The 15,389-nt window shown below is 45.0% G+C and overlaps 2 protein-coding genes across 6 annotated transcripts in view; one reads left to right on the top strand and one right to left on the bottom strand.

Annotated features, from left to right (window-relative positions):
• OXNAD1 (oxidoreductase NAD binding domain containing 1) overlaps window positions 1-11,741 on the top strand; it is a 105,616-nt gene extending 93,875 nt beyond the window's left edge. The window contains exon 10 of the mRNA XM_063721631.1: window positions 11,339-11,741. The gene's annotated coding sequence lies outside the window, so the exon portion shown is untranslated. The remainder of the gene's footprint in view (window positions 1-11,338) is intronic.
• RFTN1 (raftlin, lipid raft linker 1) overlaps window positions 1-15,389 on the bottom strand; it is a 202,387-nt gene that overhangs the window by 42,822 nt on the left and 144,176 nt on the right. For all 5 annotated transcript variants that reach the window (XM_002814026.6, XM_009239287.4, XM_063722567.1 and 2 more), the window contains one exon: window positions 11,736-11,939. In XM_002814026.6, coding sequence (XP_002814072.5) covers window positions 11,736-11,939 — 204 coding nt within the window. The remainder of the gene's footprint in view (window positions 1-11,735; window positions 11,940-15,389) is intronic.

Raw genomic sequence — 15,389 nt, 5'->3', positions numbered from 1 at the left:
TGCACTGGGGAGAACTTCTCCAGGGTAAAACACAGTCATTTAGAGACAGTTTTTAGAAGCAAACTATATTTAGGTGAGGGTTTTTTTTTTTCTTTTTTTCTTTTTTAAAGGAAAGAGATATAACACACCAGATCTGAGCTTGTCAGATGCGTTGATTTTTGGAAGTTCACATGATGTGGGCTGCTGTCCAGACAACATCTTAGGCAGCTCTTGTCAAGAGGTGGAATGTGGGGGAGAGGGAATTTTCCCAAATAATTTACCACTGGAAATGTTTCCCTGGGCACTGCTGTAGTCAATGTACCAGGTTCTGAGCTCTGTACAATTCGACAAGTATACATGAAATGTATAGCATGATCAAGAACTATCTTAGGCAATAAGGGTAAAAAGAAATATAGAACAGGCCAGGCGCGGTGGCTCACACCTGTAATCCCAGCACTTTGGAAGGCCAAGGCAGGAAGATTCGCTGAGCTCAGGAGTTCGAGACCAGCCTGGGCAAAACAGTGAAACTCTGTCTATACTAAAATACAAAAAATTAGCTGGGCATGGCAAGGTGTGGCTGTAATCCCAGCTACCTGGGAGGCTGAGGCAGGAGAATTGCTTGAACTGGGGAGGCAGAGGTTGCAGTGAGCCGAGATAGCACCACTGTACTTCAGCCTGGGCGACAGAGCAAGACTCTGTCTCAAAAAAAAAAAAAAAAAAAAAAAGAAATACTGAACAGAGTCCTTGCCCCTATAGAATACACTAAGGGAAGCACCTTTTGCCCCTTTGTTTGGGGCATGGCTCCTAAATGTCCTAGGTTCATTTTGATAAGGGATTTGGGGGAAGAAGACTGACTTAGAAGCAAGTGGTTTGGGGCTAGGCTCTATCATGAAAGGTGACGTGACTCTTTCAAGGGCTGGGTCTCTCATCTATGGGATTATGGACAATCTCTCTTGGTTCCCAGATTTGATGCTATAAACACTGCTCAATCATAATATTATGGACTGAATTGTGTCCTCCCAAAATTCGTATGTTGAAGCCCTAACCCGCAATGTGACTATATTTGGAGACAGAGCCTTTAGGAAGGTAATTAAGGTTAAATGAGGTCCTAGTCCTCCTTTAACTAGGGTAGGATGGGGCCTTAGTCTAATAGTACTGGTGTCCTTATCAGAAGAGGAAGAGAAACCAGAGCCCTCTCTCTCCCTCTCCTGGCGTGTGTAAAGAGGAAAAGCCACGTGAGGACACAGCAGGAAGGTGGCTGTCTGCAAGCCAGGAAGAGAGCCCTAGCCAGAAACTGAAGTTGTTGGAACCTTGACTATGAACTTCTATCCTCCAGAACTGAGAGAAAATAAGTGTCTGTTGTTTAAGCCACCCGGTGTGTGGTATTTTGTTATGACAGTCCTAGTAAACTAACATACAAACAAAGCACATTTCAATGATATGCTCTTTTAAAAGGACAATTTTTAATAGGGCAAATCCATAATAATGTGACCTTTTTTTTTTCATGGGGAGGGAAGGGAGACAAATTCAGAAAGTCCCCTGAATCACGCTGGAGTTCCTGGAACTGCCAGTATTTTCTAGAAGTCACAAGGAAAAAGACTGACAAATGTGAATATATAACAATCTTTAGCTTTGGCTCCCAAGAGACCCCATAAACAAAAGGTCATCAACATGAGAAAATTATTTGCAACAACAATAACAAAAATAAAGGCCTAGCTTAATATTTTTATATATAAAAAGTTTTATAGATAGTTAAAAATACTGAAACACCATTAGAAACAAAGGACATAAAGCAATTAATTCTCTTTATCTTTCCATGGCCAGTAAACATTGAAAAAAACTGCAGTTTCTTTTTTTTTGTTTGTTTGAGATGGGGTCTCACTCTGTCTCTTAGACTGGAGTGCCATGGCACAATCACGGCTCACTGCAGCCTCAACCTCCTGGGCTCAAGTGATTCTCCCACCACAGCCTCCCAAGTACCTGGGACCACAGGCACATGCCACCACCCCAGCTAATTTTTTATTATTTGTAGAGATGGGGTCTCACTATGTTTCTCAGGCTAGTTTCGGACTGCTGGACTCCCAAAGTGCTGGGATTACAGGCATGAGCCACTGTTCCAGGCCTCAACTTCTTTTTTATTTAGCAAGGTGACAAACTTTGAAAAGAAAATTTTCACTGCTGGTAAAGATATGATGATATGGGAAAGTTTACAGTGCTTAAGGGAATTTTAACTGTACAATCTTTATAGAAAGCAATTTAACAATGTTGCAGGAGCTTGCCACAAAAAGTCCATCCTCTTTCACCCAGAAATCTTACCTTTCTTGTCTATCATGAGGTAATAACCTCCAATGCCATCAAATATCCATCTACAAGCATTACTTATAAAATTACTTAAAAACTTAATCTAAATGTTCAACAATCCAAATATTTAACCATAGAAAAATAGTTAAATTTGGAGATTTCTATAAAATACTAGGCTGTCCCTAAAAATATTATGGGAATTTAATGATTTGGAAAAATGCTTTAGATACAATATTATGGAGAAAAAACTAGGATATAAAACTGCCACATGAGCTCAATATGGATTTTTATGTTAAAACGGTTTAGACAAACTTTAAGGAAATACACAAAATGCTAGCAGCAGTTATAAGTGGTAGAATTACATATAATTTGAGTTTTCTTTTATATCCTTTTCTGTGAGGTTATTAACAAGTTAATACAGGTATAACACAAGTAAATGGACAACACAGATGACAAAGAATTTCCTTTTTCTCTCCTCTACAAGGCTCTTGAAGGCCTAACTAGAATCAAAGAGTTTTTTAAAACTATGGGGAGATGATTTTAGTATAATCTAAATAGAAAAACTTTCCTTAGAGGAGTCTAAAAATGGCAGATAGGGCCTCAGAAGGGTGAGTGACATGTTACTGGAGTTCAAGTGTACACTGAATAACCTTCCAGCCATTCATTATGACACCTACTGGGAATCTATTATGTGCCAAGTAGTCCTGTAGTCACCTAGAGATCTCACAAGCAGCAAGACAAAGTCCCTGCCTCCATGAAGCTTACCTTGCAGTGGAGGAGGAAGACAATAACATCATGTCAGAGGTGATACATGCTAGAAAAATACTAAGTGGGCCAAGGAGAGAGTATGAAGGTGGACACAGTGGTGGTGGCTATTTTTGAAAGAGGCATCAGGGTAGGGCTCCCCACTTCGAGTGAACTAAGCAAGCAAGGAATATGGATCTGCAGGGTTTGAGAGTTCCAGGAGGAAGGGACAGCCAGCCTGACATGCAGAGTGAACGAAGGACAGCCAAGGACCAGGTGAGCAGCAGAATCAGGAGAGAAGGTGGTTAAGACTAAATTGACTGGTGGGGAGGCCAGCCACTTAGGGCTCTGTTCATCTGACTTGCTTGGCCAATGGGATATTAGCAGTTGTAATGCAAGCAGAGACATAAAAAGCACGTGTGTGGTTGAGGTTGGCCTCTTGTGTCTTTGCCATTACATTGAGAGGGCATGCCCCAGTTAGCCAGTTGGTTCTAGGGAGATGAAGGACAAATGGAGCAGAGCTGCCCCAGTGGAGCCCAGCTGAGACCAGGTCTGCCTCAACAGAGCTGCTCTAGGCAACCCCAAAATCTGCCAGAGTAAATTGTTGCCATTGTAAGCCAATGAGTTCTGAAGTGGTTTGTTACACGGCATTATTGGAGCAATAGCTGACTGACACAATGCCCAACCTAGACCTAAAAACAAGACCACTGTACTTTGCTTAGCTTGGGTCCTTATTCCAGAATAATAGGAAGGCCTAACCGGTTCAACAAACCATGGCTGTAAGGTAATAAGCACAGAAGCCTTATCCTGATATTATCCCAACATAAGATAGTTCTCCATTTGAAGTAAGAGCCCTATGGGTAAACCAATAACACGCTCCAACTTCTTGTTTCCTATCCTGAGAGTCTGTTATCAAACAGCCTTGGCAGATGCTAAGCTTGCCTCTCTCATCTGCTTTGCTGAAATGTTCCTCCCAAGTGCTTGCTTATTCCATGGCCTCCTAAGAGACATGTTTCATAGGTTATCAGGGAAAAACAGCTGCTCTGCAGCTAAATCACATCACAAGTATTTTGGGGTCCAAGGTGAGTATGGACCATAGTCCAGCTTACTTTTTAAGTTCCGGGTAACACTCCAGGAGTCCATCTGGAGCCCCTATCACAATAGGGATGCCCTAAGAGACCCCTTTGAGTAAAGCCCTCCCAAATCCTGACCTGGGCATGCTTGAGACCAGAAGACACTCAATGATTCCATCAGGATTGTATCAACACAGCACACATTTCCTCAAGACTACTACCAAAAATAAGTTATATCAAATTTCCAAAGCCTCTACCTGCAGATCTTCTCAATGGAAAACCTCTAAGCCCTTTAAAAGTGCCTGCCATGTGCTTTCAGTACTTAAGTGCTTAATTCACCATAAATTATATGATGGTGTTTAGCCTGCCCATGGCGAGCATGGCAGAGCTGAGGTCCAGAAGAGGGAAGGGGACACTCACAGTCCATCCAGACTTTTTCTCCATCCCCTGCGCTGGGCTTCCTCTCCTTCCTCCTGAGTCACAGGCCTGGGAGCGGGGCTGTGTAGTCAGCAGGGAAAGCTACAGCTAGCTTGGGAGCATGGAGGAGGAACACACCCAGATCCTTATTCACCACCCACACCTCATCCACTGCCTGCCTCCCAGCCTCCCCACCTCAGCCTAATGCTCCAGTATTCTGAATCCAGAGCGCTGATTCACCTACTTAACCATGAGGCTGAAGTTCAGAATGGCTGTCAAAATCTGGTTATCTGTAACAGCAAAAAAGTCAATGAACCAGAGAGCAGACAGCTGGACTTTTAAAGAGTCGCTTGTTTTGACGGCCTTGTCCACTCCTTGTCTCCTCATTACTTTCATAGCTCAGCCTCACTATAATGTGCACCAAATTGGGTATAAATAGGTCTATCTTAGAGTGAAGGCTCCAATGTAAAAAGGTTAAACTGCCCTCCATCTATGGAAAACATTCCATTAGCACTGCATTTTTATTAAAGCAAAGATGCTTCCCTACTGTGCACAAAAAGCTATTTTCCTTCGTACTGTATAAATATTTGATGCTGGTCTTTTGGCAAAAGGCCACCTTAATATTCCAAGCTTATGATTTACAAGAAGGATGTGGGAAAAGGAGATTTGCCGTATTATTTCAAGAGGTAAATTCCGTGAGGCAACCACTGTTCTGCAGCCTCTGAGACATTAAGACTCTGTCTATCAAGCTAACCTTCAGGCTCAGCCCTAGGGTGCTGTGCTTTGCCAAAGTCTAGCCTGAATGTGCATGCCATGACAAGCGGTCAATGCATTTGGTCTATTTTTGCAGGGTTAAAAACAAAGTGTGTTACTGTTCTCCTTTAAACAAGCTAGACTGGACCAGATTGTCCACCTTGGAGTAGCTGGCATAACAGATCCTCTTGGCTCTCTGAGGGCGCCTTCTGTCCATCAGAGGTCGCACAGTGTTCTTGGCACCACCTTGATTCCAGGATTGGCAATTGCCAACTGCATAAGTGCAGTTGCACATGCAGTCATATGACATGTGATCCCATGGCAAATGTAATCACTGCTCAACCAATCCCAGGTAACAGTGCCATATTGCTTCCCAATCACACTGCAGCTAATTTGCTCTATTAACCAAAGAATGAGCAAGGCTGCTGCCTTCTCTTGCTTCTTGAACACTCACTGCTGCTCTGGGCCGGCCTGCCTCCTACATTCTCAATCTGAGGCACTGAATAATCTAGAAAAGATATTACTCCTCTTCAGCTAGAAAAGGGTTAGCTTGCAAGTTGCAGCACCATTTAACTGAGCAGATAGGGAAGAAACATTCTGATTCAGTCTTAGCTGGATGTGAGGCACTCTGCCAGGTGCAGTTCAAGGCTTTTCATTGAATCCTCCCCAAAATTCTGTAAGAGCTGTCATTCCCTTTTAGTGGGTAGATAACTGAGTTAAATGATTAGTCCATGTTCATATGGAATACAAGGGCCAAACTAGATCTGAAATGTGATTTGTTTGATCCTAAAACCTACCCGTTTTCAACAATAGACATTGAGCTACCACTATGATGAAGCAGACCCTGTTTGAGGAACTGGGGGTAGGTGCTAAACAGGCTAGGTTTCCACCCTTGCAGAGCTGGTGTTTTCTGACCACTGCACCATACCCTCTCTGCCTTGGTGGTTAGGATGAGATTTCAGTCAGGTCACAATGAGATGGGCTTAGGGCTTCTGTTTGGGGCCACATCTGTGCAGATGCCATGCTGTCCTATGTGGGGCAAAATAAATAAATAAATAAAAATATGCTTGTAAATGGCTAAGTTATGTATATAGCTGTGTATTTGACACAATAGAATAGCACACAGCAATAAGAGAAAATGGTCTGCAATTAGATGTAAAAATATGGATGAATCCCACAATGACAAGTATATAAAGTTTGTATAGTTCAAAACTCATCAACAGTGTTTCAAGTAGGGACTGTGGTTACTCTGGGGGGATAGAAACAGCGTGGGGCATGCAGGGGCTTCTAGGGGTTTGATAAGTTCTATTTCTTGATCTATGTGCTGGTGACATGGGTGTGCTCACCTTGTGAAAAGCCACTGAGCTATATCCTATGATCTGCACAATTTTTTACATGTGGGCTAAACTGCAATAAAAGTTTTTTTAAAGGTGTCCTATGGACACATGAGAAAATGCATTTAATGGCATATGTGCAATTTAGCCCCTACATTATTAAGTGGCCTCTTTGAAATAGAAGCCCTGCCTGTAACCACTAGGCCAGACATTCCTGGAGATGGGTGGTGTCCCAAGGGAGTGGCTATCAGAAACACCTGGTACTACTTCATTCTCCCTCTTTACCAGTCCCATCCTAAAACCTGCAGATTCCTGGTGAAACACTCCAGTATCAGTGTTTTCCCTCATCACCACTGGCATTATTGAGCATCATCCAGAACTATCATTAGTCACCTTCTGAATACAGCACTGTGATGTTAAGAAAGTACAAAAAGTAGGACCTGCCTGGGGGGTTGGTTGCAAGTATGTCTGTATAAAATATATACCCCACATATTTAATATATATTTTATTTAAAACATGTACATGTGTTTTACTTATGTATTTTGCAAATATATGATCATGGAGGATATGCTAGGTGTCAAAAAAAAGGTGGTATAAATACCCATACAAAGTGATACTTGATTTAGATGCAGCTGGGGCACCAGAGAAAGTCTCAAGGGAGACCTAATCTTTTAAAGAGGTGGGAGCAGAGAGACATCTGGGTGTCATGTGACCCCTACGTGATGCAGCGTGGAGAACACATCGCCTGGAATGTATTCTTGTCATAATTCTTAACTTATCAAGGCCTTAGAACTAACTTCCAGGTTACAGGAAATAGAGGCTGGAGAAATAAGATCAATGACACCATGGGCCCTGACCAGATGAAACCATCATGCAGGCCGTTCTGCAGAATAAGAGGCTAGGTTCCTTTCAAGCAGTCAGGGAAAGAAAAAAGGGCTCTTCTAGGCAAAAAGAGAAGTGAGGATACAGTCACCACAAACACTGACTGTTCCTGGAGTAGATTCTGGTTTGGATAATCAGCTGCAAAGGCCATTTCTGAAACAAAGAGATGGAGGACTGCCAGGGTAGGAAAGGGCAAGGACAGGCCAAGGGTATGAGGAATGAGGAGCAGGAGTGGACAGGGGGGTGGAGCAGGGAAGGCAGGGCAAAGAGGGTAGTTGGAGGCAGGGGACAGGACAGAACCAGAGGAATGCTGGGCAAGGCAGGGCAAGAGAGATGGTGGCAGCGGCAGCAGCCTCAGTGGCTGGTGATGGCAGCAGCAATTCTGTAGGCCCAGAGGCCTTGTGAAAAATCAGCCTTCTCACTGGGTCTTCAGGGGTGGGCAGCCTCAGTCTTACCCCAGATTCCTGGCTCCCACCCAACTCCTCCACAACAGCCGGCTCAGCTCAGGGTCTCTCCCTCTGGTCTTTCCCATCCTCTAGAAATAGAGAACCTGGCCTTCATCTCACTGGCCGACATGTTCCTGAGTGCCTGGCTGCTCTGCTATGTGGCCCCTGGACTCATTCTTGCTTCCATCGGGTCCTGCCACCTCCCTAGAGTGACCTTGGAGTCCTCCTCTTCCCACCGGGAGAGCCGCCAAAGTCCCGCTGGGGGCCACAACTCCTGCCAGCATAGCCATGTCTTTCCTCTTCTGTCCTGCCCACGTCATGGTCCTTTTGTCGCCTACTCCCTTCTTCCTTCCTGCTGCCTTCTTGCTCTTACTAGCCAGTAACCTTGACAGTGACATAATGTCTCTGTGCCTCAGTTTCCACAGCTATAACACAGGCATAACAACAGTACCTACTTCACTGAGGTATTGTGAGGATGAAGTCAATGCTAAGTTTGAATTGCTGAGACCAGCACCCACACAAAGCAACTGCTAGGTGTCCATGTTCATCACGATGCCCCTCCTCTGTGCCCTAAGCTTGCCAGAGCCCACGGGCAGAGCCTCCCCCAGCCCAAGACACCGGGTCATTCTAAGGTTTAATGAACGACCCAGGGAGAGGAGTCCTGGATACCATGAGCAGGAGCCCAAACTTGAGGACTGTACAAGTCTTTCTATGTCCCAGGCTGGGAGGCATGCGGAGGGGAGTAATGCCTCGAGAACAGAAGCTCTGGAGTCTGCACTGGGTAATTCAGGCTGAAACATCACCTTGTTTATGGGACAAAGTTCTCATGAGCTTTATGACCCTGTGGAAAATATTTTGGAGTATAAATCTCTATTCAGGAGTCATGACTGGTGCCATTCCAGATGGCAAACAGCTTAAAGATGTGCTTCTAGCTCTGCCAGATTTATTTGTAAGGACACTAATTATCTCATTAGAAATAGGTTCCTCTTATGATTATGATTAGCTTGCCATTTTTTTTTTCTTAATTCTGGGAAAAGAACACACACGTATTTCATCCCTGGCCAACGGAAACCTTGGACTTTTCCAGAACAGAAACGCCCTAACCCAGGAAGCATTACTCCCAGTCATACTCTCCCTCCCAAAAGACATATAAAGGGTGAAATTGTGTTTAAAATCAGAGTGGGTTTCAATTCATTTTGTTCTGAGAATTTTGCAGCCCTCCCTGACATAGAGACGAACAGCTATGGTGGAGCTCTAAGATATGGGCTGCATACAGAAAGATGCCTGGGCCCTGTGGAGTACTTCACGGTTGCGCTTGCCAGGGGAAATTTCATGTTCTGTCTTCAGGGCAGGAGAATGAATTCAATGTGGTTAAAGCCAAGGGAGGCTATAACAGTATTTCAAACACTCAAGTCAAATCTGAAGAAAAAGCTGTTTAAGTTGTCTGCATTTCTGGACTCCAGGTTGAAGAGTGGGGTGACAGGGAGTAGAGGAGGCTAACTCAGCCTTGGTCACCAAACCATAAGGGTAGAGGAACAGCAAATGGGTTTGTGAACGTTCCAAGTGTTCTTTCTTGGGGGTTTTAGGGCCCCTGACATGCTCAGGCAGTGGGGTCAAAGAGAAAACCTTCCTTTTGATGCCCTAGTTTTCCTAAGAGGGGAAGAAATTCCAAGTGGCCACCTGTGTATCCACTATCTCCAGCACCTCTCTACACACCTTCAACAACTAACCATCAGTTTCCTAGGGAGGAATGTAAAACTATGCATGGCCACAGATAGCATCTATGGGCACCAAGAGGGGATGAAAGGAGCCACTGTTGCCACAACCCAAGATGGGCAATGTGGTGTCCCTGCAGGAAACAGGGAGCCAAAGCGTTCCTCCCTGGCCTCCCCTGACACTGGTAAGTCAGGCTGTAAACATCTGTCCCAAGTTGGCCTCAAGCATGTACTGCCACTGGTGTTTTATGATGCATCTCAAACCAGACCGTGACAACCCCTGGCTTTGGGGAACTTTGTAAGTACCCACAGAGGGCTTCCTTGTGTAGAGGGAGGTTACCCACCTTGCCACTAGGGCACAGAAGTAACCCTACGTTAGTTGTATTAAAGACATGTATATTCAGCCGGGCACAGTGGCTCACGCCTGTAATCCCAGCACTTTGGGAGGCCAAGGCAGGTAGATCACGAGGTCAGGGAACCGAGACAATCCTGGCTAACACAGTGAAACCCCGTCTCTACTAAAAATACAAAAAAATTAGCCTGCATGGTGGCGGGTGCCTATAGTCCCAGCTACTCGGGAGGCTAAGGCAGGAGAATGGCATGAACCCGGGAGGTGGAGCTTGCAGTGAGCCAAGATCACGCCACTGCACTCCAGCACTCCAGCCTGGGCGACAGAGCGAGACTCCGTCCAAAAAAAAAATACGTATATTCTAGAACTGCACTGACCAAGTACACACTGACCAGTGACACTAGCCACTAGCCACATATAGTTATTTAAACTTAAATTAATGAAAGTTAAATGAATTTTAAAATTCAATTATTCAGATGCAGTATCCACATTTCAAGTGCTCAGTAGCCACAGGCAGCTGGTGGCCGCCATACTGGACAACCCAGATACAGAACAAACACCTCCATCATCATGGGCACTTCTATTGGACAGCCCTGCTCTGGATGTATTCTTAACAAGCCAATCACCTTTCTTGTGTCATTCATGCATTCAACAAATGGTTATGGACCACTACACTATACGATGCCTGCTGCTACTATGATAACATGTCAATATTAGTCAATGATACTTAGATAGAGACTTGCATCCAAAATTAAGACCTGTCTGTGCTGTATCATGTTCTAAGGCTTTGGATGATTTAAAGTACATTCATTTAGAATTCAGAATGGTCTCTATTCTCAGGATGCTTGCTGGCATTTCAAGGAATGCAAACAATGTAGAATCCAAACTCTGTTCATGACTCTGTTAATTCTTGAGAGAAAACAGCTCAACGACAACACATGGCGCTGTTGATGCCCCCTGCCAGGTTTTGCTGGGATTGACAAATTTGGTGTTATGTTTCACTTAGGAATCCTGCTGACTGGCAGTCCTCAGGATACGCACGTGCAGGCACGTTGGTCCCACTCCCCAAGTTGCCTCCCAGACTTGACACACCCCGGTGACTCAAATTGCCTTCTCGTTAACCTAAAGCCCTTTCCTTTGTTTGACACATTTTCCCACTGTGGGCAGACTTTCTGCCTTAGGAGAGCTGACATCAATAGTGCTATCCCATGCAGCAAACCACTAGAGACAGCACATTACTGGGGAGGGGGTGCTGGGTGCTGGGAGACCTGGGAACAGTGTGTGTCTCAGTGGAGCTTACAGAAACCAGGCTGTTCAATTTATTTCTCTGCTGTTAATTTCAAGGTGCTGCTACTGCTACTTCAAACTGTAATAGTGTCTACAAACAATTTGCACTTTGGAATGGCACAATCCCAGGGGGTAATTAACAAATCCAGGGAACAATCTTTTTAAAAGCCTTTAAAAGCAACAGAGACTGAGGCCACCTTCGATGAAATAGAATCACTCCACTTTCTCTGTCATTTCAGAAGATACCTGGCTGACTCGTAGAGAGGTTTCGAGAGCACAGGCCCTGGGCTTTATGGAAAGTTCCTCAAGATGTGTTAATTAGAAATAAAATGCAGCGTGGTTATCGGCTGCAGAGCTTTCTGAATGAAGCAGGCTCTGAAGAGGGACTAAGATTTCAAGAGTTAGAAGCAGAGTTCACAAAGGGCCACCCAAGGACTGTGAATTCCAAACATACCATTCACTATTCCAAGGTAGAAGACTGCGTTCACCAGCATGCCTCCTTTCCGGAAGTGGTCGCTCATGTGCTCTAACCAGTTGGCATCCAAACCGCTCACTGTCTGGCCATTCTTGGAGACACGGAGAGGAATGGTGACAGGATAGTATTGCCGGCACTTCTGATGGCTCTTCGGTTTGTTGAAAAGGGTGAAGATCTCCATTTCTGTTAGGATTTGTAAAGGGAGTGGAGAGAGAAGAGGTCAACGGATAATAAAAATCTGCTTCATCGGCTTAAGCGGAATCTCTCAGGAGCCTGGATAAATGATATGATGAATGCTGAAATCTCTGTGAGGCTGTATTGTTGCCAGATAATAAAGCCTCATTCCAAGTAGTAAGTTGAGGCTGGCTTAAAGTAACATGGACCTGAAAGGTTGGGCTTCTGATGGGGGACTTAGGTTTTTAATCTGGAATATAATGAATAGCTGTTATCTGGGATTAATGTGCACAGCTAGGTGTTTGAGAAAAGAACATAACAGATGGTTCTAGAAATTCATACAAAGATGTGTTTTAGAAATAAAAGCAGACATATTTGGGTAAGAGTGGTCTTTGAAAAAGTAAATGTACAGAGACACATAAAAACAAAAATACTGCTCTAATTCCAGGAACCTTGTACACTCCTGAACTCACTATTTATAAACTGCAATAGTGTTTCCTGGGGCTGAACCCATAATACTTAATCAAGTACATCAAAAATACATCATTGATATGTAAAAATAAATATGTTCCTGTAAATGAGAGTTCCTGCCTGGAGTGGCAGGTCGGTCCAAACAGCCACGAAGGCACAGGGGATGAGGCGCTGAGCTTTTGGTTCCTTCATTTATAGCTCAGTTCTTCAGCAATCAATAATCACTGCCACCCAGCAGCTGAGCCGCAACTGCCTACGTGCAGCTGGGCATGGGTTAGCAGTAGCAGCCTCCAGAAGCAAATACCTGGAATTTCAATCTAAGTCTGAGAGTCTATTTTTGTGCTCCTCATTTAGTCAAGCAATCAGTTGACCCAGCTTAAAAAGTCTTGCTTGCACAGGCTAGTCAGGAATATGCTTTGGTTTCCAAAAATATCTTCTTAAATCATAAGAAAATCCCCACCCTTCTTTGAAACAAGAATTTAAAGGTCATAAACAATGGTTGACATTAGCAAGAAGGACAAAGCACATTCATGCTCCCTGCATGAGACACCTGGACCCACATTCTCTGATGCTGTTTCTCAGATTTCAGTACCTCACAATGTTTTGTGGTATCCAAGTACTAGTTGATTTTTTTAATTGACTCACTTTCCTTTATTTAAACAAACACTTTTTTTAGAAAAAGGAAACTTTGTTTCATGACTATGAAGGCAGTCCACTACCACTTGCCAAAAACAAGGGGTGATGATGAAGCACATTAACACCAAATATGTTCATCCATCTAACATCTAAAATTATCTCACATAGGTCACAAAGTCTTCTCACAGCCCCACCTGAGCGAACACCAGCAGAGATCTCTAGGGACCAACGCTGGGCCATATTACTTTGTCATCAGCAATACCTGAATGAACAGCAGCCATTTCAGGCTTTCTGTCCAATAGAACAATTAGGAAAGGAAGGTGCCCATCTTTGGAAGTGGCCACCTGTATTTTAAACACCAATTCTAGCCTGTTCATCATCCCCATCCCAAGTTGCTTTTCTCAGCCCTCCTGCTTACTCAGGAAGCCATCTCCAGCCAGGAAGTACTTTCACACCAGAAATTAGGTCTTGGTGTATAGAACTGGCAGTCACTAGACTAGTTTGTGAGTTCAAAATACAAACTTTAGAAATGGAGCGACACAGAGGAGGTTCGTAATGGAGGGAATCCGGCCATAAATTGGGGCTGGGGTAGGCAGGAGGTGAACTAGATGATTGGGTGTTTTCCAGTCCTGGGCATCAGGGGTTCAATTAAAAGCTGCAGCTACCGAGGGCAAGAGGATAAGCAAGGTTTTAGTGAGTTCTTGGGTTTATTTGGATTCCTTCGAAAGCAGACCCTGCAAGCTTTCCTGTGCAAGTAGTTTATTGGGAAGTGATCCCAGGAAACAGAGGGAAGGAGTAGGAATGGGAAACAGGGAGGAGCTGGAGATGATGCCAGTGAATGAGTGCACTGAAGAGCATGTTACCACTGGGGCAACTAGGGCTCAATCCCAACAAGGACCCTGAGACACTGTGTAAAACACACCTCAGATTCACCCACCAAAGGCAAGGAAGGCAGGACATTTATCTTCATAAATCGAAGGTCACTCCTGAATCGTTAATTCCTCAGGGCCCATTCCCGAGAATGTCTGCAGGTAGAGAGGCTAAGGAAGCTGTGGGCTTGGCCAGAGCTGTCTACAGGTGACCCCAACATGGGCCATAGCACCACTCGCTACAGCCTGCTACAGTCAAGCACAAATACAAATTAAGAAGAAGAAGAAGAAGAAAAAAATCACAGCCTCTGTGTGGGAGAAGTAGGTGGGGAATTTGGAAGTGGCCAAAGTCCAAAACTACATGGTAACACTTGATCACACAGAAGGAACTCCCACTCAATGGCAAGACAGAAACATAACTTTCCCAAACGCGTAATGAACCAGAAAAAGGGGAAGGCCAAAGGAGATGTGAGAATGCTGGGGGTGTAGCGGAGGAAGACAGAGACCCTCAGAAAAGGTAGACGGTGCTGACAGCTTTCCCGGCTTGATCCTCCCCAGGGGGCCAGACTGAAGCCAGAGACAGAAATAAATTTCTCAGGAAAAGGAAACAGTGTTGGAACGAAGAGCCTCCAAAGCATCAGCAGCAATGAAATATTGGGAGAAACCTGATTGCAGATGCGTAACCCTTGTAACCTCTGCCCCATCATCTCCTTGGCCCCAGTCCTTTCTCTACCCACATGAAAACCAGCCAAGAGAACTGTCCAAAAGTGATGTCCTTTGATGTTTTAATATTCTGATTCTCCAACACACATCCTCACGTGAGCAAGCACCAAAGATTCCAAAAAGAAGCCCCACATTTGTTTACATTTTCTCAGCTGCTCTGTGACTCTGCCATGACCCCAGCTGGAAGATTTTTCCAGACATGGGACAGTAAGTCCCAAAGGGATAGGGAAGGCATTGTTTTTGAGAATGTTCTGGGAGTGGCTGAAGGACTCTACTGGCAGAGCACCCAAGGAGCATTGGGACTGTCTTCTCGTCTCTCCCTTTCTCCCACCTTGTCTCATTTAGATCCCTCCTGTTACACGTGTTCACTGTATTGACCTAAGGCAACCAGAGGAGAAAGTGAGGGCAGGTTAAGGGGGCATGGGGCCCAAGGGTGGGGGTGGCTGAGTCCTGCCAGCCTGGGAGCCTGGTTCATTCAGGCCTTGCCAGGCTACTAGGGAGTGGGGAGGAAACAGGCAGCTGTCCAGCCCTGAGGTCTGGGCCTGGGCGTGGGGACTCTGGCACAGGATGGAAGGCTGCAGTTTGCCTGCAGTTGGGGCCCCAGAGAGCCCAGGTCTTGAGGGTAAGCGGGGGACTGGCTGGGCCCTGCTGTCCCAGGAGACCTCTGGTCTGGAGAGAAGAAAGAGTTTAGAACCTGGGTGAAAATCTGGGGCTCCAAGGGCTAGATGTGGGAGGAGGCAGCTGGTCCTTAGCTGCACTG

The sequence above is a fragment of the Pongo abelii genome, chromosome 2 (genome assembly GCF_028885655.2).
Source record: "Pongo abelii isolate AG06213 chromosome 2, NHGRI_mPonAbe1-v2.0_pri, whole genome shotgun sequence".
NCBI lineage: Eukaryota > Metazoa > Chordata > Mammalia > Primates > Hominidae > Pongo > Pongo abelii.
This window is presented reverse-complemented; position numbering and strand designations above follow the sequence as displayed.